Source organism: Passer montanus, unplaced genomic scaffold (genome assembly GCF_014805655.1).
Source record: "Passer montanus isolate IOZ18808 unplaced genomic scaffold, ASM1480565v1 scaffold4, whole genome shotgun sequence".
NCBI lineage: Eukaryota > Metazoa > Chordata > Aves > Passeriformes > Passeridae > Passer > Passer montanus.
In genome coordinates this window covers 1,758,449-1,784,107 of record NW_024368818.1, presented here as the reverse complement: position 1 = coordinate 1,784,107, position 25,659 = coordinate 1,758,449, and the positions used below count along the sequence as shown (strand labels likewise).

Here is a 25,659-nt window from a genome sequence, read left to right as displayed (position 1 = left end):
AAAATCCTTGGGGAAATTTGCAAAAGATATTCAAGGGGTAAAAAAAAAAGAAAATATTAGTTTTGCAACAGACATACACAATACTCTTTCTGAACAGAATGAGCACTATGGGATAAAGGTCAAGATGTACTCACTGGATCATTAAGTGCACGTGCAGCTGCCAGTGAGAGACAAACAATCCAGCAGCAAACAGAAGTGTATAATACAAAGATAAGCAACCTATTTTTTCATGAACTAGGGAAGAAAGAGACAGTGAATAGGCATATTAAGAATGCAAACATTACATGTATTATCTTTGCAGATAATTCTGAAAGCTTATAAAATGAGTCAGAAAAAAGAATACTGCAGCAACTAAAAAAAAAAAAAGGAGAACCTGGACAATACAAGCTGTAGGGACAAGAAAATGAGAAAATGTAAGTTACTTAGAGTTGCTATGAAAGAAGAATCTGAAAGCTTTAGATGAAGATCTTATTAAGGCCTTTCAATCACACCCATTCAAAAATGTCACCCAGATTACAGGCCCAAGTGATGATCAGAAAGCTGATGCTGCTCCTGTAACCAGAAGAGAGGTAAAGCGAACAGCTTTAGGCCCAGTTCTGCTCAAGCTAGTAGAAGATGTATCAGAGGGGCAGAGATGTTAGCTGGACCAAAAGACAAGCCTGGACTAGAGGCTTTCTCACAAACCTGGCAGCAGATGGATCTCTGTGAACAAGGAAGTGCTTGGGAAAGCTGTAGCAAGGAGAGACAGAGCACAGATGGGCAGACAAACACAACTGAGCAAAGTACCAAGGACAGTATGTTTTGAAACTGCCACAAGAAAGCCTGGAGTGAAAGAGTTTGAGCCATCTAAAGCAATAAAGATACTGCAGAAAAAAGAAGAGAAAATAAAGTTACAGTATCCCTGAGGGATGGACTTCCTCAAATCCATTATAACCCCACGGCTGTAATTTATTGCCAATAGAGAGATATATGCACACATCTCATTGAGAGGTTAGTAACAAGTGTATCATCTAATGAACACTGGACACAGACATAAGATATAGTTGAAGATGACATTTCTTTCAAGGATTTACAGGCACTAGAGTGGGCACAGTTGGAACAAGAAGTTCTGAGTATTTTTGTGTTGTTCCTAGCAGGACAAAAACAATTGCAAATTACACCAGATAAAATTGCAATTCCATCTTCAGGAAAGTAATACAGTACTTGTAATAACACAACAGAAGACATTGTCTGAAGTATATATTAAGATGCTTCAATGAAGTGATTAAATATGTTCACAGCCTTTTAGGACTAAAAAGCCAGAGATTTAAAAAAAATAAATTACAAAAAAATTAAAGAGGCTCCAGGAGAAGCAACTACATATAGAACAAATCACAAAAAGACAGCATCCCTGTCAAGGTGGATTTCAAGAAATAAAATATGGCAAACCATCTGGATATAAGAGGGAAGTATTCCAGATTCAATCTTAATGTAAATCACTTAACTGTAACCTCCTCTTCCATTTCTGTAGTCGTGTTCTTTACATCATTTATGTTTTCTATTTGAAATATTATAAATATAGTAGGGAGGGTTAAATTTTATCTAAACCTAGATTTAAGCAAAAATAATTTCAAAGTAAACCTTAACACTAAGGACATGAAGCAAGCTTACGAATGAGTGAAAAAAATGTTATATAGGTGAATGCCAAAGTAAAACAAAAAAAAATTATGCCACAAGTATTTCCCTGTAGGTGAATGCCAAAGTAAAACAAAAAAAAAAAAATGCCACAAGTATTTCCCTATCCCATCCCCTACTTCAAAACCTTTCTTGTACCCATTTATTACCACTGTTACTCATTCTCTCATTCTCTTAATTTAGTAAAAAGATTTGCTTCAGCTTTTAGACAAGCTTCTTGTAGATACAAGGAGGCTGGTGTAAGGTCTCCCCAAAGCCAGCTTTTCTCCAGGCTGAAGAAGCCCTGTTCACCCAGCCTCCCTCAAAGAAGTGCTCCACCTCACTCCTCTCTGCTGAACACACTGCACAGGTTTCCTCTTCCAGTGCAGTACAGGAAACAATGTTCAAAGCTGGCCACTCCTCATGGAGTCTACTGAGTGCCAAGTAAAGGTAAGCATTCACTTCTCCTAATTCCCTAGGTTATGCTCCTCCTGGAATCACCTGGGTGCTGTCAGCCTTCACTCCTGCCAAGATGCCCTGGCAGCTCATGTCTGGCCCCCAGTCAGTCAGTCCTCAGCATGCATCACTTCTAGAGCTTAGTCCACCCTAAGTGCAAGACATCTGATCTTGCTGAATTGTCTGAAGCTCCTGCTGCTCCATTCCCTGGGCTGGCTGGGTTCCTCTGCACGGCAGCCCTGCAACTCCAGCAGGTCAACTGCACCTGCAGTTTGGTGTTCACAAGAGTTCACGAGGCAGGAGTGTCTCCTCCTCCAGGGTACTGATAAAAGATATTAAATAATCTGGTCCAACAACAAGAGCCCTGCAGGTCTGCTTGTACCCAGCCATGGGGTTGGTTTAAAAACCCAACCATGAGTTCCCTGTTTAACCAACCAGCCTACAAGCTCCTCTCTTCATTTTCCCCATTCTTGGGACAGACTACTTCTGTGCTTAGAGCAAGTGGAGTTTGCAAAAAGCCCTGATAAAGCAAGCTCAGACAAGGAAAGCTTCAGCAGTTTGGCAAGGGGCATGGCACAGTTTCCAGCTGGCACTGTAGGATGCTGCAGTCTACAGGATCTCCACCATTATCTAATTAAAAAAGAAAAACAACCTTCTGTTTCTTCTCCTACCATATGTCTGTCTACAGAATACCTGAATTAACACAGTTTTCCCCCACAACCATGCCACGGATGTCAGGACTTTCGGGCCAGGCAGAAGTCCAGGGAAGAAAAGCATGTCTTATCATAACATTTTCATTGTTGGTATACAAACCTACTTATAAATTATTCTCATTTTATTCATAATCCTCCCTTGGCACTGAGAATTAAATGCACATTTAATATACCAATCCTTGGATCTCTTTAGAAAGACAAACATATTGAAGAGAGTAAATACCTGTTCAGAAAGTAATTTAGGATTTGAAGGTATTTTTTGTGCTTTTTTATGATTTCTTCCTCTAACTACTATGACTATGAAAAGGTAACTTTTTAATTCATTAAAACAGCATGAACTTTTCCCTTCATGGCCCATATTTGAAGAGAGGAAAAAAAATACCATAGCGTCACTTTCATTAAAATTAAGATATTCAGAAGCATCACCTTCCTAGAATGTTACCCAAACTCTTTACAGAGCTTTATGGGTGGTTCGGGCATTTTCTTAGGTCATAATTTTATTTTCAGTATTGCAATTCTTAGAGTGACAGGCACATATTTTTTTTCCCATATCTGAAAGGATCAAAAGAGTTACCAGGTATAAGCAGTCATCCACACACCCTTGATATGCAAATGCTACAAACATGCTTTTCTTCACTGAGTTCACACCTTGAAATGGAATGAGAGAGCAACACACACACGAGCAGTGACAGAGTGAAAAACACTACTCAGTAAATGGTCACACCACCTAGAATACTACACAGCCTGCTGCAAGGATGACACTGCTTGATAGCACTCAGATGAAGGTACTGTACATCTAATGTGGCATTATCCTGAGGGACACAGCTCCCAGTGGCCCTGCAGGATTGAACTGCTGTGTTTCATCACTTCAGAAAAGGGAAGGGCTTTTCAGAAATAAAGCCAGGGGAACAGACACTCAAATGAAAAAGTTTGTCATGTACAAATAGCAAGGTACAGTGACAGCGTGGACATTCAAGAGAAACACAGGACAGTGAAACACACATCACATGATTGACCAGACAGGGACAAGATCACTGAGGCCCCTTTCTTAGCTGATAACAAAAGCTAAGAGCAATATTCTGCTCCAGATGTCCCTTTTTTTCCAGTAATTAGTACCAAATTCTACCAGGATACATATTACAGAGATGACAACTCTTGTAATATCTGTTTTCAAAAATTTATGCAACACATGCAATAAAGCATTTTAGAGAACAACTTAAAACACAACTTCCACATCCTTCAGTATCAATTACACCACTCAGATTAAATAAGGTATTTGCTGGTTTCTTCTCCCCCTTTTTCTGGTTGTTTCTTTCAGTAGCCTGAATGCTTAAAATAAAGTTTAAAACAAAACCAAAAGCAAGCAAGCAACCAAAAAACCTCTCCAACACATTAAATAAAGTATATGTGAACAAAATACAGGTTACTATATGTGCAAGGAACAAAAGGTTAACTTCTGACCCAGAAGATTGGATGGGAAAACATAACATTTTGCATACACTTTTAAAGCATTTTTCCCTGTTACAAACTGAAAAAAAAAAACAAAACAACAAAAAAAAACTTTTCTATCTGTTTTCAAAAATTTATGCAACACATGCAATAAAGCATTTTAGAGAACAACTTAAAACACAACTTCCACATCCTTCAGTATCAATGACACCACTCAGATTAAATAAGTATTTGCTGGTTTCTTTTCCCCTTTTTCTGGTTGTTTCTTTCAGTAGCCTGAATGCTTAAAATAAAGTTTAAAACAAAACCAAAAGCAAGCAAGCAACCAAAAAACCTCTCCAACACATTAAATAAAGTATATGTGAACAAAATACAGGTTACTATATGTGCAAGGAACAAAAGGTTAACTTCTGACCCAGAAGATTGGATGGGAAAACATAACATTTTGCATACACTTTTAAAGCATTTTTCCCTGTTACAAACTGAAAAAAAAACCAAAACAACTTTTACTTGTTTATTGTTTTTTGCCTTACAAAAATCTGACCAACTGCTCCTCTCCAAAGCTTCACACACACAAAAGCCTGTTTAGTATTTAGGAAGAATTCTTTTCTTTGTTCCTATTTCACTATCTAGTTTCAATTGAAGTATCTTGCTATTTTCAAGTCCCTCTTAACACAAGAAAATAAATTTACTTTCTCTTTCCTACTTCCACCCAAGTAACTGAGATGGCCTTTTTAGTTGGTATTTCAGGTAAGCTTGATTTTCAATACAAATCTACACAATCACAACCATTCCATCTTTAGATGGGGGCAAACATTTAAATGAAGTGAGAAATGCAGAATGACAGGCTATTTTGGTAAAACTTCAGAGATATATCTTCAAGCTCCTATGTACAGGTAAAATCCTTATCCACTACAGATGACAAATCAATCACATATGGACTTTAAAATAAAAGGAATTCTGATGTAGTTTGGTTTCCAAGAGCAAAAGTATCTGAGAGCATTTTTACCATCTCGATGATGGCAAGCTGCAGCAAGGGAAATTCCACTGCCCATGCAGAGACAACCTTCCCAGTGAAGGCATGTTAAGCTCTGACCCTACAAGGCAGCAGAATCAGCACATTTGGACACTACAAGAACTCAAATGCAAAAGGCTCAAGCAGCATGTCCACTGCCCATGCAGAGACAACCTTCCCAGTGAAGGCATGTTAAGCTCTGGCCCTACAAGGCAGCAAAATCAGCACAGCCAGAACTCAAATGTAAAAGGCTCAAGCAGCATAATCCAAGTCTGAGGTTAGCTCTGCTCTGAACCACCATCACAGCTAGCTATACTTTGGGCTACAAACTTGCAGAGGTTTCTTCTAATCTTAAGACTCAAATGATCTATAAATAGAGATTTTCTTACTTTTATTTAGCATTTGTATTAAACACATTGCATATATCAAAGCACTGGTAAACTGAATAGAGCTTCAAAGTTCATGTCAGGCAGCCTCAGCTGCCAAGCTAGTAAGCTCACTAAGCCCAGCTAGTAAGTTCTGGGAAAATGATTTATTATCAGTCTAGAACTATATGTCTGCATAGCAAACTCTGATTTACAAATTTTCTATGAGACTCCAAGAGTTAAAAAAAAAGTAATCTTCTAGTTTACCTTAACATTTTATACTATTACTTCACTACTACAACTGATAGCTGAAGGGCTAAACAAAACAAAAAACAAACAAAAAACCCAAAAAACAAAAACAAACAAACAAACAAAAAAACAAAAAAAAATTTACAGGAATAGGCAAACACCCTCAATGCTTCTCACACCCATGCACACTACAAAAAAAAAAAAAAAAAACAACAAAAAAACCAAACAAAAAAAAATTTACAGGAATAGCAAACACCCTCAATGCTTCTAACACCCATGCACACTACAGTTTTATTAAAACTGTAATGTATTAAAAGTCCTCTCTCAGACCAACAGACTTATTGCTGCAGATTCCTCACTGTTCCTCTGACTTACTTCCTCCCCCCTCTCCTAAAACAGAACCTGTTGGGAGATTAATGTCTGATGAATATGGCACCAGGAATATCAGAAGAGAGTGAGTAAATATTGTATCAAAAAGGTATTAAAATGAAATAAGTTTATTTCCTAAATTCTCTTCTTGGTTATTCAATTCCACCAGAAGTCTACAATAGCAATAAGTACCTAAAATTAAGACTACTTAGGTATTCACCTGCCTTTCACTATTAATATATTCAGTTCATGAGATTAAAAAAAAATCAGAAGAGCGCTTCTGTTTTGCCTGACAAGCAACTAATCCTTTAAGCTATGTTCACTGCTATGATCCGACTTGGAGACTGGCATTGTCTCAGAACAGTGGTGGTTACATAAATGTAAGCAGGCTTGGATCTCTAACATTCAGCTTGCTGGTCTTTTCACTACGAGTGTGCATTTCCTGTTACCTCTCATGAGGTGACACAGGCTATCAATAAAAGGGATGCTCCCACTCTCTCCTCTTTGCTGGGGTCAGATCTAATGACCTACTATCACCAGATCAGTGGGTTTAAGCTGGACCTATGGAAAAGCTTTGGGGGAATTTCTGGTAGATTACTGCTCCCTCAAATCACTCACTGGCTAATTCCTCCTGGAGCAGTAGGACCTCAAACTAAGTCCTACTATAAGGATGTGGAGACCAGTGGAGGGCAAGTATTACGTGGCTAATCATGTACAGACATAATGACTAGATGGGAAGGCAGAGGGAGAAACAGAGCTTACAGCACAGTTTTGTCTACTGGTTCACGTGGAGATGTTCAAAATCCACCTGAATGTGTTCCTGTACAACCTGCACTAGGTGACCCTGCTTTGGCTGGGGGTTGAACTACATGATCTCCAGAGGTGCTTGCCAGGAACACAGATAAATGGACCATCTTGCAATCATCTTATATACACTGGTTTTAGCTACAAAGCTTCCAGTGAGATTTTGAAGACAAGGGCTGCGGCAAAGGAGATTTTAAAAGCATAGATTCGAGGTCCTTGATCTTCCTACAATAAGCCTCTGATGAGCTGGGCCAATAAAGTTAAGCCAAAGCAAACCATGTACAAACAGCAGAGACTGGATGCAATTAATTCTCAAGTCAGTTTAGCCAAGTCACATATGCATAAAAAAGCCCCAAGCATTTCAAGTATTTTGATACCATAGCTTGATTAGTAGTCCAGATGTACCCCATACAATAGCAACAAATTCTTGTTTTCATTTCATTTGCCTATGAAAGTTTGGAGAAACAGCAAAATGTTCCTCCATCAAGCTGAACACTTTCAAGTATTTTGATACCATAGCTTGATTAGTAGTCCAGATGTACCCCATACAATAGCAACAAATTCTTGTTTTCAATTTCATTTGCCTATGAAAGTTTGGACAAACAGCAAAATGTTTCTCCATCAAGCTGAACATAAACAGTGCTGCTGTTCTGGGAAGATCAAAATGGAAGCTGGACAGGGCAAGAATATACTGGGGTATTCATAAACAACATTGCATCGAGAGGTTCCATGCTTTTAAGGACACGTCTAGCTAACACAGTGATGAAGAATAAACGAACTAGGGCCTCCATCTTTCCCAGCACAGCAGTCTTATCACTGAACAGAGTGAGCCAATGAAAGGAGCTTTGCCACTCTGAGTGATCAGACACAGCACACAATTTATTTCAAGGAAATCCAAATCAGAAAATACAGTGCATTGCCTCATGTAACTTCTTCAACTGACTTCTGCTCAATTTTACTAAGGCATTATTCTGCAATTTAAAAAAGGCAAAAGTCCTGTGGAAGTCAGAAAGATAACTACTAAAACTATGTTTTAAAGCCAACTCTAAATTGCAGTCAGCAAAAAGTTAATTCTAAACCATTTTCTACAATTCATTATTTTTTCCTGAATAGAGGTTGTTTTGCTGCAAACTGAACAGCAGATCAGAATGATTACCTGACCTGCAATAACCTTCTTCCCAGGCTTTTGTAAATACTGACTTCTTTCCTTGTCTGATCATCCCTTATATAAATTATAATCAAGTACACAAACAACACTAAAATCTGCCAGGTCACCCTGACACCATTACAGAACAGACCTTTTTTATTGTCAAGACAACACTCAAAACCAGAGAATGATTTCAGCAAACTCTAGTGGTCTAAATGACCATCCCAAGACACTCATGTCAAGGAAAATAAAGTTACAAGAAGCTGTATCATCTCATAGGGTCAGATAGAGCAAGGAGAGCACCGGACAGATTAAGTGACCTCCACGTGGGCTGCATGTCAATAGGATTAGAGTGGACTTTGGCTGCCGCGAGCAAAGACATCCACATGGCTGGCAGAGGGGTCGCTGCGAAGGCACAACTCCTCCTGTAGGGCAGCTCCAGACCGCAGTGGGAGCAGATGAAAGCACAAACCAGAGGAGTGCAGCAGGGGAAAGGTTTCAAATACATTCCTCAGCCAGAGACTAAATATAAGGAAGTGTCAGACAAGCTAGGGGAGTTGCAGATGAAAATAAAAAAGCTTTTTGTCAACTCACAGAAAGCCTACTGTGTTATTCTTAAATGCACGCCTCCATCCAGGCAACATTATAAAATGGACAGCTGGCTAAACCCATCCAGAAAAAAAAATAAGCTTCTGGTGTATTTAACAGATGGTGACACAGGTTATGAAATTGGTCTTTGCTTCAGTCTCCAAATATTATTTTTAACATAATTGAGATATAATATTTAAACACCCTTAGAATAATTCTCAGATGAAACAAAACTAAGCACTTAACTGAAGTGCATGTGTGTATATAGACTATACCCTATTCCACATTTCTGTTATCAGAGAAAAAAAATCTGTGCTGACAAAAGTGAGGAGTTTAGGGTGACTTTCTTGTATCTAAATATTACATTGCTTAAAAAAATTACAAACAATTTAAATTTTCCCCTCATTCATACGAGGAGTTTAGGGTGACTTTCTTGTATCTAAATATCACATTGCTTTAAAAAAATTACCAACAATTAAAATTTTCCCCTCATTCATATAGCTACCAAGTTGTCTTCTACACAGGTGTTCTGGAATGCAATGCCATGCAACAACATGCAATTTTCACAGAGAAAAGAGTAGGGCTGTTATCTTTGTTTTATATCACAGGATTTCAGGGGAAAAAGAGATTTGTTTTTTACAAATAACAAAGATCATTCCCTTCTATTCCTTCATAAATCGAAGCCTTAACCTTTTCACATGGTACAGAAAAAAAATGAAGGTATCCTATCAAAAAACACTGGTTTAAATTAGGGGTTTTTCTTAAATTTGCAAATAAATGTCTGTCAATCCTGCGAACTCTTAATCATCAAATTTAATGCCAGAAAAAACAAGCTCAGTTTGGGCTCAAGCTTAAGTAGTACAGCCCCATACTTCATCAATTTGAAAGGAAAGCAAAACACAGAATGTAACTACTTAACTGCAATTCTTTATTCTAATGTTTAAGACCTCTATTTTTACAAGTCTAAGTAATAAATGTGCTCATTTACAGTGACTTAATCATCCCTGAAAAAGAAAAGTGAATACATACCAGGAGACGTTTAGATTGGACTTCAAGAAAAAATTCTTTACTGAAAGGGCCATCAAGCACTGGAACAGGCTGCCCAGAGAAGTGGTGGAGTCACCATCCCGGAGGTGTTTAAAAGCCCTGCAGATGTGGCACTGAGGGACAAGGCTTAGGGGGGGCTTTGGCAGCGCTGGCTTGACAGCTGGACTTGACCTTACAGGTCTTTCTCAACTTAATGTACTCCATGATTCTGTAATTATCAGACTTCAAAAATTCAAACACTTAACAAATTCTACAGGTTGGGCAGTCAATTCTCCCCGAATACATACCATGCTGATGCCACAAATGTGCAAACGACTTACTCCAAAGCCCACATGAATTATGTAGGCTGAGCTCTCCAACATGTTACATTGGGTGAAACATTCTCCTCGCATTAAAATTAAACCCTAAAAGCTAACATTTAATAAAATACTGTGCACATTCTATTAACAGACACATAACTCCTAAACATAAAATAATTTATTCATCATCAATCTTCACAGAGAAGGAAATAAAATTAAACATAGACATACATGTGCGGAGATTTGGCAGTTTAATGCTTTCCAAAGTGTGGAAATACAGAACTATGTCACAGCTTTACCTTACAGATAATTTTCAGCTTTGTTTGAACAATAAAAAAGTCATTTAAACAAATCTGCCTGCATTCAACACTTATTATATACTCAACCTCAAACAGAAGCTGTATGTGTAACACCCCATGTATCCACAAGAGAAAAGAGATGGAGTTGAACAAATGTATTTCTGGGCTGACAGTTCTTTGCTCCTTTGTAATTTAAAATTATTTAAAAAAAAAATCTGACTCTTCAGGACAAGTATTATTTCTAGGGTTCTCGATCTACAAATTCTTTGCCAATTGTTCATTGACCTCTTAGTAATGGAATCTGGCCATGCAAAAGAAGTCTGCTAGAAACAAAACTACAGAGTTTACTTTTGTCAAAGGACTATATTTGGATAGTATAGATAAAGACTATATTTGGATATATATCTATTTACACAGTTACCCATGTAAAGATTCCTCTACATGAAGTTCCTCAAAGCATGAAAAAGTGTATAAGCAAAATAAATTTCATGACATTTTATACTTGAAAGGTTTCATTTATAACCATTAGATTTCTACATCAACTTTAAAAAGCAAACCATAACCAGCAACAACAAAAACACAACAAAAAACACAAATACACAAAACTAATGTTTCAAAACTTAAATTCAGATGGAAGTGCTAATATGAAACACACCAGAAAGGCTTCACTCAACCTGTAAGGTAATCTTTAGCAGTACACACATATCAAAAGCTGCCCTCCAAAATATAAATGGAAAATATATTCATCAAAATGTAAGTGTGAAATTACTCCAGTATCCAACTGGAGAAATTGCATTGAATTCCTAGGGCAATGATAACAAACCTCCCTGCATTTATATCTTACATAATGCCAAAGAATCCTCATTATTTAATTATGTAAGCATAATTTTTCAACCCACTCATATTCATTTCTGCTCTGAGGATATGAAATATCTTGCAAACATTTCAGGCCAAATGTCAAGAGAGACCTGTCAAGCTTCAAGCAGTAAGCCTCTTTCTTTTAATCTAATACAAAAACCCCCAAACCAATCCATATCTTTCTTTCCAAGATTCCACTATAAAAAGTTCAGTTATTAAAGCATCATAGCATTGGTATAGGCAGTGATCTTTCTCTTGTGTTCCACAGGTTTCATTACACACTGAAGCAAAAGCACACCACATCTCTGCTGTGATTTTTAGGACAGACCATTCAAGTCCAACTTTATACAACAGATTATGATGAGAATGGATAATGCCCTTTAAATTTTTTCAGAATTAGCCCAAATTAAATCAACCCAATTTTTATTTATTTGGTAATTTAAAAGATTACTTTTAAATTTACTGTGATAACATGTATAAAACTCCTTTTTTTCCTTTTTAACAGGTTGTATCCAACAGCTGGATGGGATCATGCTTAGCAAAGATCTGCAGCCACACTGTACCTACTTCACCACCACAATCAGCTGTACAATGTTTCAATACTGCTGCAGTTAGGAGAAGATCTGCTACACTCAAATGGCAGCAATGTATTTTGAAACCCAGAAAAGTTTCTTTCTTTTGGAGTGTTCGCGTCCGTAGATGTGAGAATTTTCTGTAGGAAATAACAAAGCTGGTAGAACTGTGATTACCTGCAAATTGAACCATTTCAAGATTTTTAAACAAGATTTAATTAATTTAAGCTAGGAAAAGCCAACCTACCAAAAACCAGTATAAAAGTATGGGAAATGAGGTTTTACAAAGCCCCAACAACTCAAAAGAATTACCTAAAGATATACATCTAGTGCTATTTCCAGGTGTTGAGAAATATTCCCTTTGTCCAGAGCAGCTGCATCTCCTGCCGGGCATGGGTCTCCTGCAGCTCATGTGCCACCATTGCTGCCTGCCCTTTTTGGCCATCCTGGAATGCTGGCATGTGCACACTGGCACCAGATGCCATGTTTAGGCAACTGAATCATGTGCTTGAAGCTTTATTGCTGTAAAGCCTGTATTTGGTAAGGTAAGATTTACTTTTGCCAAAAGGTGAGATAATGTTTACATGGACACTTCTCAACAGTTTTTCCATCCAGCAAAGTAACACACACTGCTTTTCTATCTCCACTCAGCAGCAATACTGAAAATACAAATATTAAGTGATGGATTTGGATATGTTTGTGTCTGGAAGGCAGAGGAACAGCAAGGGTGTTCTTCATCAGAAACCTGTTATCATTTGACACACTAATAGCTTAATTAAATGGAATTTAATCACACCAAGTACAACCTATGCATGGTAAGAGAAATTCATTATAACTCCTTGACTGTTTCTTGCAGCCCATTGTGCTTGTACAGCAAATTACTGTCCATAAATAAGCCTGATAGCTTTGACACTGATATGTTCAGTGTCTACACCTTTATCACTACACAATTGTGTAATCACAATTTGTCTTTCCCTTTAACTCCTTTCAGCTGCTACCACCACCCATGCTACAAACTGCTACACTACTCCAAAATGCCTGCACTGACAAGTGAATGCCATCTTATCCAGCCATCCAGCAAGAACTACTTTGAAGCAATTCAAAAGACTTCTCCTCTCTATTCCAATAGCTCCACAGACACTGTGGGGGGTTAGCCAATACAGCTTTCAACACAGCCCCACAAAATAACTGCTGGCTTTATCAAAAAGTTAAACACAAGACAAAAATACAAGACTACTTACTCAAAATCCATACTATACTATGGATTTTGAGTAAGTGATTTCTGCAGAGAAAATTTTAAACTGCTACAACAAAGAGCTACGGATCTTCCTAAAAACTGGATCCCATTTTTTGGAACATGCTACAATGCGATTTTACAAGAAAAATGATGTGATACAAAACACAGCAGAAAATGCTGTGTTCATTCAAATATAGTTCTCTATCTTCCATTTGCTGCAAAACACCTAGTCGTCAAAGAAAAGAAAAAACAACTTCAAAACTGTACTTCAAATGGTCTTAATTTCTATATGTTAAGAATTACAAGATAAAACAAGAAGTTTCTTTTTTTTTTTCTTTGCTGAAGAGAACAATAATGGGGAACAAAATCACCTCCAAACCACAAGTTTATTTATAATAAAATTCATAACCTAGGACACTTATTTAAGCATCAAAGTCAGGACAGACATGCAGGAGCAGAATCAAGTATGAAAGGCAGCAAACTATTTACCTACACTCTGCCTTATCTGGCACTACTCAGCACACTGAATTATTCACTTTGGTGCTTGTCTGTTGGTTGTGGGCTTTTTTAAAGCTGACTTTGAAACTTACCAAGCAGCACATTTGGAGATAAAGGCACTGACTGATAATCATTCTGTGCTCTATGCTTAGGGCAAGCTGTCTTTCCTACTTTTCATTTCCTGAAAAAAAAATTAATACAGAATTTAAAGGAGATCATTTAAGAATAAAACTAAATCCCCATGTCCTTGAACACTGGGAATTACTCTGGATTTTTTTTCTTCTCCTGAGATTGTTCCAGATTTAAACTGAGGGAAAGCTATTTAAAAAGTAGGAACATGAAAACTGACAGATATATTAAGTCAATATTTGACAATCAAGAGCTCAGAATTACTACTTTTTTGAAAGACCAACAAAAACATATAATAAAATCACATGATTCTCAAATAGTAAGAGTGGAAAGAAATACTAACATAACCCCAGAAACCAGCTTCCCCATATGCATTAGCCTCAAAACTTGCTTTTTACAACTCATTAACAAATACATTTACAACCGTTCTCCAAATGTTCTTGGGAGCATTTCTTAATGTGTAAATACTTCATTGTCTTTTGCCTGATTTTAATTAACTTGCTGTCCACAAGTCTTTTGAAATAAACCTTTCATATGAGCACAGAGCACGTTGGCTTAACTGAAATGCTTATAAAGTCGTACGCTGAAGAAGCAAGACTGACAGGCACAGAAGATGCACCAGAGCGAAGCTGGCTTGAGAAATTTCAACAGAATTTGACTAAAATAAGAAATGTCATTTAAAAAAATAAACTACAAAAAAATCACAAGAAGGTCTTGATCTTGTTTGAATTTTGTTTGACTCACTCCAATTCAAACTGTAAGATTTTATTCCCTGCAGCTCTGCTGCAGAGTTACCTAGCATAAGAGTATATTTGAGTCAAACCACTCCAATTCAAACTGTAAGATTTTATTCCCTGCAGCTCTGCTGCAGTTATCTAGCATAAGAGTATATTTGAGTGAAATTACATTTCCACAACATTTCCACCATTTTTGATAAATAAGAACCTACTTCCCAAAAAAATAGATGTATTTTTATTAAGTGCTTTTTAAGAAGATTATATTTTTAAGAAAGCTAGTATCACTGGAAGGCTGAAGATTGAGATTTATCTTCCAAGAAAATTTTGAACAGTGTAGGAAGATAAGACATCGAACCTGAACAATGAGGATGTGCTGAATAAGGAGAGGGGCAAAAGCACAAGATGAAAATTTTGAACAGTGTAGGAAGATAAGACATCGAACCAGTCTGTGAACAATGAGGACGTGCTGAATAACGGGAGGGGCAAAAGCACAAGATCCTGGAAGAAGAGACACAATTAAGCATTTACACCAAGGATGGATAAATATTGTTGAACAGTCAGATATTTAGGACCAGTTGCACTTAATTTAGCAAGACGAGGGAGTTCCCCCAATATGGGGTTTCCATGTATGACACAGCACTATGGTACATACACTGCACTCACAGCAGCTGAACACACAAGATAAAATTGAAAGCCACAAAATCTGTACTGAAAGACAATCTAAGCTTAAAAATGCCAGGCTCTTTGCAGAGGGATATTTCAGTCCTTGTAGTTAATTCAGGGACAGTTACAGCTGCACTTCTGGAGTCCACCCCCACCAAAAGTTTGCCCTTAAAAACTTTCCACTCCTTACTCCTGCAGTTAAGTGCAAGGAGCACATATGCTGGGATCATCAAGTGCCTGCATGAGAATGCTGGAACAAGAAATATTGAGCAACCACTTTGCAGCCCTCCAGAGGGATTTTCCTGGCTATCCTTTGAACCACCTTCTCTCTTCCTAGTCAGGAGAAACAATTCAAAAGTGATCCTCTCCAAATTAAAATTAACTTTTCATTAAATTTTAATTTTTTGTTGCAAAAACAATTTTGCAAATACCTGCTGCCACTTTCACCAGAGCCCTCATCACAATCTCATTCACAGTTTACCAATCATTCCACCCACTATGATGGCTACTTTGAACCTCCAAATAATTTCAAACATATGTCATTTGAAAAAAAATAAAAAAGCCATTCGCAGACTTACATGAAATCCTGATTTATCCAGAAATATACTGGCCAGATGCAGTAAGCAGACAGAAATCAAACCCAGTTACAGTTTCTCTTTGTTAAGAGCTCCTAGCTATCTTGTCATTAGTTATGAAAATGAGATCCTCAAAACAGAGTCAAATATCTCAGTAACAAATTGTTGTCTTGGTGCCACACCTCACCTATTGCACTCAAAAATCTCAGTCTTATGTCTAGAATACTAGAAATACCCACTAGCATAATCTTTTCTTTGAGATAAAAGCTTCCCTTCCTACTTTCTTGAGATTGAAATGAACTTGCATAACGCTGACCTTACAAAAAATACTTAACATGACTTTAAATTATAAAGGTAGTCTCTAAAACACCTTTTCGTGGAGCATGAAGCATACACATTACAGCACATTTTGGTACAAAACCTTTGAATATTCATGTCAAACAGTACTTCACTTACGTGCTGTAATATGGGTAGTAGAAGTTACTCATTTTGTGTTGGGACTTCATGTTAACATTACTACCAAATCATGTGGACTTAGCAAATGTGGATTTATTCCTCACATGTAAAATATTTTAATAAAGGTTTTTGCAAGTTTTGGGTTTATTGCCAAAAAATACCTATACAAGTTTGCAAAGCATAAATCACTAAAACTTGCAATAGAATTTGTTTGCATCACGGGTCAATAACCTGGATTCAGAAGTGAGAGCTAAGCTTTCACTGTCACACCACACAACTGTTATGATGCACAGATTAAAAATAAACTCACAGGCAAAAATGCATAAATGTTCATATGTAATATGCCCTAAGTAATGTGTTGTGTACCAAATACAACAACCAAGCACTGTTTCAAAAATTAACTTTATTTTGGTGCTACTACCCATAAAAACAAGAATCCAATAAATAAAAGAAAATACTGCAACCAGGTATTCCAGACTTTAAAAGCACACAAAGGCTTCTAGTTACTCTCTTACAGCATATAAAAGGTAAGCATGCCTGAAAACTCTTGCATATATCTAATCTTCAAAGAAATACTGAAAAGAAATACTGTTTTAGAAGAACTATTTTATAGTAATGTAATTTACAGTAAGTTTTCTGAGACTTACTAGTATATACCACAAACATTCACATATACATTGGCATTAATCTACTTTCAAGAAGAGAATCCTGAATTTACAACCTTAGCTATGAAAGATTTTTGACTAGCAGTGCACTTCACTATTTTATCACTATTCCATTATTCCTCTATATTAAAAACATATGTCAGATTCTGGGGACAGATTAGGTAGTACCATCTAGAGCACATATTAAGTATCAGAAACAGATTATGGTGATGTGGATCTCTGCCAAACCACAGAGCATTACAACATCACAATTTTGCTGAGGAGACACCAACCAATGCTACAGTATATGACTGTGAAGTACTGTTCTTTTTGAGATAAAATACACTGTTCAGTCTCAAAGAAGAACACACATAGCTTCCTTCTGTTCATTTTGAAATTGATATCCCACTTTTATCAAGTGCTGGAAATAATTTCTTATGCAACATAAAACAGTTAATATTGCATAGTGAAGACCACAGAAGAGCTTACAGAAAAACTTTCGACCACTAAAAAAAAAAAAAAAAAAATAAATAAAATAAAATCCAGACCTTCAGCTGCAGCTAAAGAGCACCCCAGGACAAGACCATCTTTGTTCCTCAGCAGTGGTCCAAGCCCTTGTCATAAATCATACCAGCCCTGAGAGAGACTAAAACCATCACAGCAGGTAGACACCAACACAAACAATTCCAGTTTGTATTCCTTGTGTGAACATCAAGTATCATTTGGGTACCTCCATCCCACTAAGGCACAGATTTCTTGTTAGGTAGTAGTAAAACAAACCTACCAAACTCCCAGACAGAATCTCTGGTTTTACTTGGCCAATTTCTATGGGATACATAAAACTCAAGGAGTTTCTTGCTTGCTTCTGTCTCCATAACAACAGTCTCATGGAATAAAGTCTCAGCTAAACTCTGCCACAAGCCTTCCATTTAACTCTAAACTGAATCTCTCAAATAATTTTAAGTAAGCAGCCAAACCAAAACAAACCCACAAATGTAATCCTGTCACTGGCAAGCTATTTTCAAATTTCTTTACAGAAAGTAAGAAAAAAAACTCCAAGACACTGATGACACTGTCAGAGTTGTACAATCTGCCAAATCTTCATTTTACACAAAGTTTCTATCTGTGGCAAATGCACATTATTTTTTTAAATCACATTTTACCGTACATGTGGAGTCTTACTACAAATTGAGAGCAGGCCTTCACAAGCAGAAATAAATTTATCCCCTGTCAAGGAGCTAAACACAATCCCAGTTAGTGACCACAAAATACACCAAATTTCCACAAATATATAAGAGCTGTCAGCTGCAACATTTAAGCATTTCTGCAGAACTATACTTCTCAGGCTTAGAAAACCTACAAATAAGAAGGTCTTAACTTTTTTTTTTAAGTATGGCTCTCAAAACCAAACAGACCTCCTAAATAATTTATTTACATTGTTAAAAAGCTTTTAGAGCAACTTTTCTCTCACTTCAAATTTCTTTTCAGATATTGAAGTGCATTGACATGCTGCTCATTTTCCAATGTTTTTAAAATGAAAACAACACACTCAATCATATTCCTTTAATAATTACAATGAGCTAAAGTTTACCCATGCAAAATTGTGTCAGGAAAGGCTTGCTGCTTTAGTAGGCTCAATGAATTGCTGCAAAAACAGACTCAATGTGAAAAAGAATAGTGATCAGCAGCAATGTCTTCACCATATTCAGAATAAGAAATAACCAACCTAGTGGATCCAATACTGTACTCGGGAGAGACTGAAAATAAGCTGAATTATCTCTTTTACATAAAACCACAAGAATGATTAGTCACATTCCAGTTATTTCTGGATTCCTGCAACCTAGTGTAGCACTCGCAGGCTGAGTCAGAACCGAGGTCTCCATTCTGCTCACTATTACATAAGCAGGTACAGCGACATCTCCAAAAGTTTATATTCTGAGTTTTACTGAGTAACAAAGCTGACTGACCAGAAGTATAAAACAAGTAAATCCCACTGATTACAAATACCATGGCCATGGCTTTCAATATTCACAAAAGTTACACCTAGGAGGAACTCACAACTAAAAAAGTAGTAAAGCGTGCCTTTAGTCATTTTGTTCATAGAATCATGAAAATACTTCTCACCAAGACTGTTGCAAGGACCACATTCAGGCAGCCCGAGTTCCTACTGCAGCCTTAAGCCAAACCAAGGAATTGAGATCTGGGCTTCGAATGATCGAAAGTTCAGGTTTAGATAAGCACAAAGCAGTCACAAGCCCCTCGGTGACACACTGACCACAGATACCTGACAGTGTCCCTAATTCCACATCTGACAGGTGCAACATGTTCCCGTTCAGGGTCTGACTGTCGAGTTACCAGATGATGTCTGCTAGTTTTTTAGCATGCAGAATTGAGCATTCCTGCTGTAGATATGATTGTTTTCCTACACTCACATATACTCAGCATTCGTCTTTCGCCTCTCAGTCCTGCTGGAAGCTCCCAGCAGCTACATCCCAGCATTCCCCATGTGGGAGGAGTTAAATCTCCTTCAGCATATATTCCCCCCAGTATTTCATGAAGTTAGACAACAAAAGCAGAAAGAAATCAGATCAGGTAATGACAACAACAAGGGTGGGTGGCAGGAAGGAAGGAAGAGTTTATACCATCAGCCTACACTTCTATCTGTAGTACAGAGCTGCACCACAGCCCAGAGTAAGGATCAATCCAACCACAGGTTACAGCTGCTCACCTCAAAGAAAACGAGATGACGGTCATGCAAACATTGTTTCCCATTGTTTCAGAATATGTCAGATGTATTACTATGTTACAAAGTTTCTTCTACAGTGTCATACCTAAAAATGTCAGTGGTTGCTAAGATGTTTCTTTTTGGTTGTTAGATACATTTTTAATCTGTGAAACAAAAAAACGGTGGGTGGGAGAAATGATAAATACAAATAATTTTGGAGTATACCCAAATATATACACACTGAGGATGAGCTTTAAGTTTATCCCTGGCCACTGCTTCAAATAACAGAGACAGACTCTTCATTTCATTACAAGAAGCACTGCAATATGCTACAAAGGCTCAACTGGCTTATATATTGGCTCAATACAAAAGGAGTGAGAAAGAAGCTTCTCCAAGCTCTTCTTGCTAACACAGATCCCACCTCCAATTCCTTCTCCAAGAGGAGAAAAACAAAACCAAAACAAACATTGAGAATGGCAAAAGATAGGCCACTAATTTCTGTTATAATCAGCAAACAATTGTGGTGCGAAAAAAATCAAAAGACAAAAGGAAAAGATACCCATACAGAAAAACTCAATTAGCTATTTTTTTTACAGAATGTAATGAATTAGAACTTTCAACATGTGGGGGATACAAAAATACAGAGAAATAATCATACTTCAATTGCTGCAAAAAACATAAGGGACCAACTTAGGCCTGTTATGCACATAGGCTACTAGGAATACAATAATTTTCAAAACCACAAAAAGGATCCACTGAAGGCAAAAGGAAAAGCAGATAAAACAGAAGAGCAGAGATGCAGGACTTCTCACATTTTCTTAAAGCACAATAGTGAACAAATTATTTTCTATGTTCCAAGTGTATTATAATGCTACTACACCTATTATTCTTAAATTAAATAATTTTTCAAATGGAATGATGGACAACGAAACTCAGCTGCCATACAACCAACTACTCCTTTAAGTCTCTCATATCTGAACCTTATTCTTGGATGTCAAAATTCCCTTACCGATGTAGCATCAGTTTCTGTCCATCCTTTTCCACTGTCAGTCTCCATTAATATGCATTAGAAGTTAAGTCCTTATATATGTTCAACTATTCATCAACATTCTATATTAAATTTCCTAAAGAAGAAGATGCACATACAGATTTCCACTAACGATATTAACTCTAACAAGGAGTGAAACGAGCAGGGTTTCTATTTGTTATTCTTCTTCCACTTACTGTCCCCTTTTAGCATTGACCACGTATAAGCATTTTAGACCATACACTCCATGCTCTTCTATGTCTGCAAATGTCTCGCACCAAACACTCAGATTTCTTAAAAATAATCTCTCCCATACCACCTACATCTCTTAAGTACAGCATATGGATTGAAGAGCTGTGCACATTAAAATTAAAACCTTTAATTGTTTGGCAGATTCCAACACTTTTCTGTTTACTAAATGCAGAAAAACCCAACAAACCAACAATAAAAACCCCACCATGAGCCAGAAGCATCACCCTCTGTTACTGCTCAGACAGAAAAAGAATTGGATCTCCTAGAGGGCATGCAAAGAACTGCCCAGAAAGAAAGTGCTGGCAGAGCCTTTTCACACCGACATAAAACACACGGACTACAGGAAACAGTGGACACTGTTAAAACTTTTTAGTCATGCAGACAGCTTTCTGTGGACCCCTAAAATCCCTGAAGAATTCTAACTGTCAAAAGAAGTATCACAGGCACACAGAATACAGAAAGGAAGCTTCCCAGATTCTGATAACTCCACTAAAATAAAGGGGATAATTCAATTGAGTAAGAACTTCTTGACTGAGCATACGTTTTTCATAACTTGCTTTAAAATTGTCAGCGAGAGTGTTTCAATAAATATCAAACCATTTTCATTTTGTCCACTCAAAAAGCCAGGGTGATTAATTTCACAAGTCCATAAACTACTGCATGTCTATTTATCATTACAAAAGAAATACAACTTACAAACAGCTCTGTTATTCACAGTCTAACTGCTACCAAAAGGTAAAACTGATAAATTACCTGACTAAATTACTGAACAAAATCAGAGTTGCCCTGCTGCCACTACAGTCATCAGTGCATATGTGAAAAATTGAGCAAAATTAGGCTCTAGATGCAGTTCAGTCCTCAAGAACTGCCCCAGACACATCCAGTCCACACAAAGTCAATGAAACTACTCAGGTAGAGAAGTCAGTATTAGCAGGTTTCATCCCAGGAGTGGAGTTTTAAGCCATTGCTTAAGGAATAATGCTAAGCAATAAGGAAACATTGCTAAGGAATAATGCACCACAAACTTACAACACCGGGAATGTGGTGTGTCACTATCCAATTTATTAGTGGAATGCAAATGATAAAGTACTGTGTTAATTATTTAGGAAGTGATGTTGAAATGGTTAGCTGGTAAAAACTGCAGTAGTTCTGGAAACAAGTCAACTCAGTGTCAGAGAACAGGAGACTGGGTCAAATTATGTCTACTCAGAAATCCAAAGCTTACTGGAAATCAGATAATTTACTATTAATTTATGTATAGCAGATCATTCTCAAAGGTGGGACAGGAAGAAAAATTAACACATTTTTAAGAAGCAGCAATTATAATATTATTATTATTATTATGAGCAGGTTAGTTCATGTATCTGACATAAACAGTTTCAAACATTATTATTACAATACTTATGTAATTCACAGCAGATTTACTAAGTATAATGGAGTCTTCATAAAATGACACTCCATCACACTGCTGCCAGCTCCTACAGAAATGGGAAATCAATTTTTTGCAAATGCAAATTACACAGTGGGTGTGTAAGAGAAATGCAAACTGCAAAATCCTACACTAAATAAAAACATATATAAACATGGTGACAGCCTGGTAAGGACTCCTCTTCAAATAGCCAAGGAATGGCAATCCCATTTTCCTTCCTGAACAAACTCCTTTCAAATATGGAGGATGGCAACAAATGGAGACCAAAAATGTGTTTTCAAGCAATCTTTTCATAAAGTAATATTTTTAGTTGTAATTAATAACTGTAATTTCTACAGCACACTTCAAACTTTCAGAGAGAAACTGCATCTAATAATGCAGAAATTAAGAGAAAAATGATCCCATGACAGGCCAGGAAATATCTATTTATTTAGTTAAATTCTACCAACATTGGTAACATCTTCATTCAAATGTTTTTGTAATGACTCAGTATTTAAACATCACTATGTATAACAAGCTTCTTCCTGATTTGAATAAACAGAGCAGCACTAGGCCCAGCTACCCCCAGCAGTGGTATTCTCATTACACTGTAACAACACAAGGAAACAGTTTTCATAGGAAAAAATTGTATTTTGCCTATCTTAAAATCCTAAAACTTTGCAGAAAATGTCAAGCGTTACAAGGCTAGTGGCAGCAGCGGGACTCCCAGGCGGGCAGGCAGGCCCCAGGAGGAGCACGGAGGTGGCAGCTCAGCCCAGGGTGACAGGGAGGAGGAGTGTGTTTCATGTCACAGTCAAGGGACTCCTCCAGGCAACTTAAAAAGCAGCACTGAAAGATTTGTACCTAATCCTGCACGGGCCAGGCGAGGATTTCTGTGACATAACGCTAGACAGCCACGTGCAGGAGAGAAGAGCGTTCAAAAGGCTCTAGCAGCCAGACAGAGAGACACTAAAAAGAAATACGTGCAAACTGATAGCTGGGGAGCTTATTGCCTCGGAGTTTAAATCCTTTCATCACTCTTTTCATCCAGGGGAAGCAAAAATTATTTATAGTATTTGAGAAAGGCGGGGGGAAGAAAAGAAAAACTGTAAGCTTGTAACTTGCTGTTTGATCATCCTCTGTAACTTACTGCTTCTGCTTTTTTTGCGGTCAAAATTCACTCATTGTGACTGCTGTACAAAAGCTGGGAAGGAAATGCAGAAAGCAAGCAACTAAACAGATACCATTATTTCAACAGCCCAGTGGCCGTACATATCCCAATTAACTGTACATCAATGGCTTAAACAAGGGCTACTCGGTTTGATTGTTCTCACTGCCGGGGCAGGCTGTACCCACAAAACAGAACTTCATCCTGAAATTAAAAAAAAAAACCAAACCCAAAAGCATAGACAAGTCCTCTGCTTTTGGGGAGGAGAAAACAGTACCTTCAAATATGAAAAGCCATGTGGAGATATGTGAAAATATTGTGCTGTAAGAATAAAGAATTAACATACCAAACTGCAGCTACAAGTTCGTGGGTGTTTTTTCCAATTAAGTGACTTACGAAAATATATCCTGATTTATGGAAATACACACAAATGGAGAAAGTCGTGCTGAACGGAAGATTACCTAGCAGACCTGATTCACCCTAGCTCCTCATGATCTGCTATACCTTCCTGATTTAAATGTACCGAGCCGAGTATCCAATACAAGCTGAAGTATAGTCCGCCATAAGAAGTACTAGGAGTGCCCTTGAAAAATGTCCAGATTGCAGCTAGTGCACAAAGGACCTCGCCATGAAAATAAAGCGCATGAAAATTTCTCTCTCGCTCTTGAGCCGGCAGCAAGTGAAGAGATTAACTTCCCATCAACATCGGAAGACAAAGCGTTGTCAAGACACAAGCCAAGTTTAAGAGGTTTAGAAAGAAACAAAAGGGGAGAAAAAAAAAAAAAAGAAAGAAATGGGTCGAGCAATTAATCCCGAACACTCTGCTTCGTATTTATCTCCCCCACAAAAAATGCTCGACGGAGCTGAAGAGCAGTGCTGCACGACCCGAGTGTGGTCACTCAGGTACTGACTGAAGCCATAGGTAAGGGAGCCTGGCATCCCCCTTCCCTCGCTACACGGGAGGCGACGCTGCAGATCTCCCACTCCATCACCAAAAAGCGAAGCAGAACCAGCATCTGGAGCGGGAGGGGGACGGTAATTAAGTGGGAACTTTATGTTCCTTAAATATGTAACCAAGACCTTTTTTTTCTTCCCACGCCCCTTATTTCCTTGTTCTCTGTCAAAACCAGCCTGAAATAAACGTTATTCTATCATGTAACTATTAAATAAGCAGTACAACACTCACCATATCAGCTGGAACGCTGCTGGACATTTTGATGTTACCCTAAATGGCTTTAATTCAACTTTAAAAAAAAAAAAAAAAAAAAAAAGGCAGCAGCACCAAGAGCAGCCCGCCGGAGATCTTCAAGATGCAAAACCGGTGTCAGTATCGGAGGCAGCAGCTTCCACGGCCCCTACGCGAGAGAGGTGCCCGAAAAGCAGTGGGGAAGGCGGCCGGCTGAGGAGCAGGAATATCCAGGGGCAGCGGTGCCGGGCTGGACCGGAGGAGCCAGCGGGAGACCAGAGATGGCAGCAGATCCCTGTCAGCGGCAGCACCGGCGGTGCCAGGTAGACCAGGCAGCAGGACTACACCGCCACATGAGCTGCGTGCGGGCTTTTTCCCCCCTTCTCGCCCTCTGCCTTCTCTCCCAGCCTCGACAAATGACGACGGGGTGATTCACACGGGATAATAGTGCGTCCAAGTCACCTCCTCAGTCGGCGCAGGCGACCCGGCCGCGCAGGCAGGACCTGGCTCCTGCCCTGGGCGGCGGGGCAGGGAGGCGGGAGGGCCGGGGTGGGCCCGGGGCCGCTGGGGAGGACGCCGGGCTGCGGCCCCCCCTAGGCGGTGTGCGGCATCCAAGAGCGCCCGGCGGGGACGCGGGCCGGGCAGGGAAGGGAGGGAGGGAGGGCGCTCCGAGGGGAGAGCCCTCCCCCGCGGCGCTCGGAGGGGGCCGGGGGGCGTTCGACGGCGGCCGCCTCCCGCAGCCTCAGCTCTCCGCTCGCATCGCCGCCGCCGCCGCCTCCTCAGCCCGCCCTCCCTCCCTCCCCCGCCTCGTCCGCCGGCGGCTCCGGCCGCCCCCCGAGAGCCGCGCTGCGAGCCGGAGGTGCCGCTCCTTCAGCGCGATCCTCGCCCGCAGCCGCCCCCTGTCATCTTCGGCTCAAGCCAACATGGCGCCCGCCGAGCCGAGCGAGGGGACGCGGCAGGGGAGACACGGACCCTCCGCCGCCGCCTCCGCCACCCCCGCTCCAGCGCGTCACACGCCGCCGCCCCGCGCGGCACCATGGGGCTTGTAGGCGGCCAGGGCCCTCCGCCGCC

At 38.9% G+C, this 25,659-nt stretch overlaps 1 protein-coding gene across 2 annotated transcripts in view; it reads right to left on the bottom strand.

The window, feature by feature from the left end:
• The window catches only part of UBL3 (ubiquitin like 3), a 57,089-nt gene extending 31,480 nt beyond the window's left edge, over positions 1-25,609 (bottom strand). The window contains exon 1 of one of the 2 annotated variants that reach the window (XM_039718360.1): positions 24,589-25,609. In XM_039718360.1, the coding sequence (XP_039574294.1) occupies positions 24,589-24,615 (27 nt within the window). In that variant the 5' untranslated portion in view covers positions 24,616-25,609. Of the gene's footprint in view, positions 1-13,710; positions 13,738-24,588 lie in introns of those variants that run through there. The other variant, XM_039718359.1, reaches the window with a different exon arrangement.
• Between the last annotated feature and the right edge of the window lie 50 nt (positions 25,610-25,659).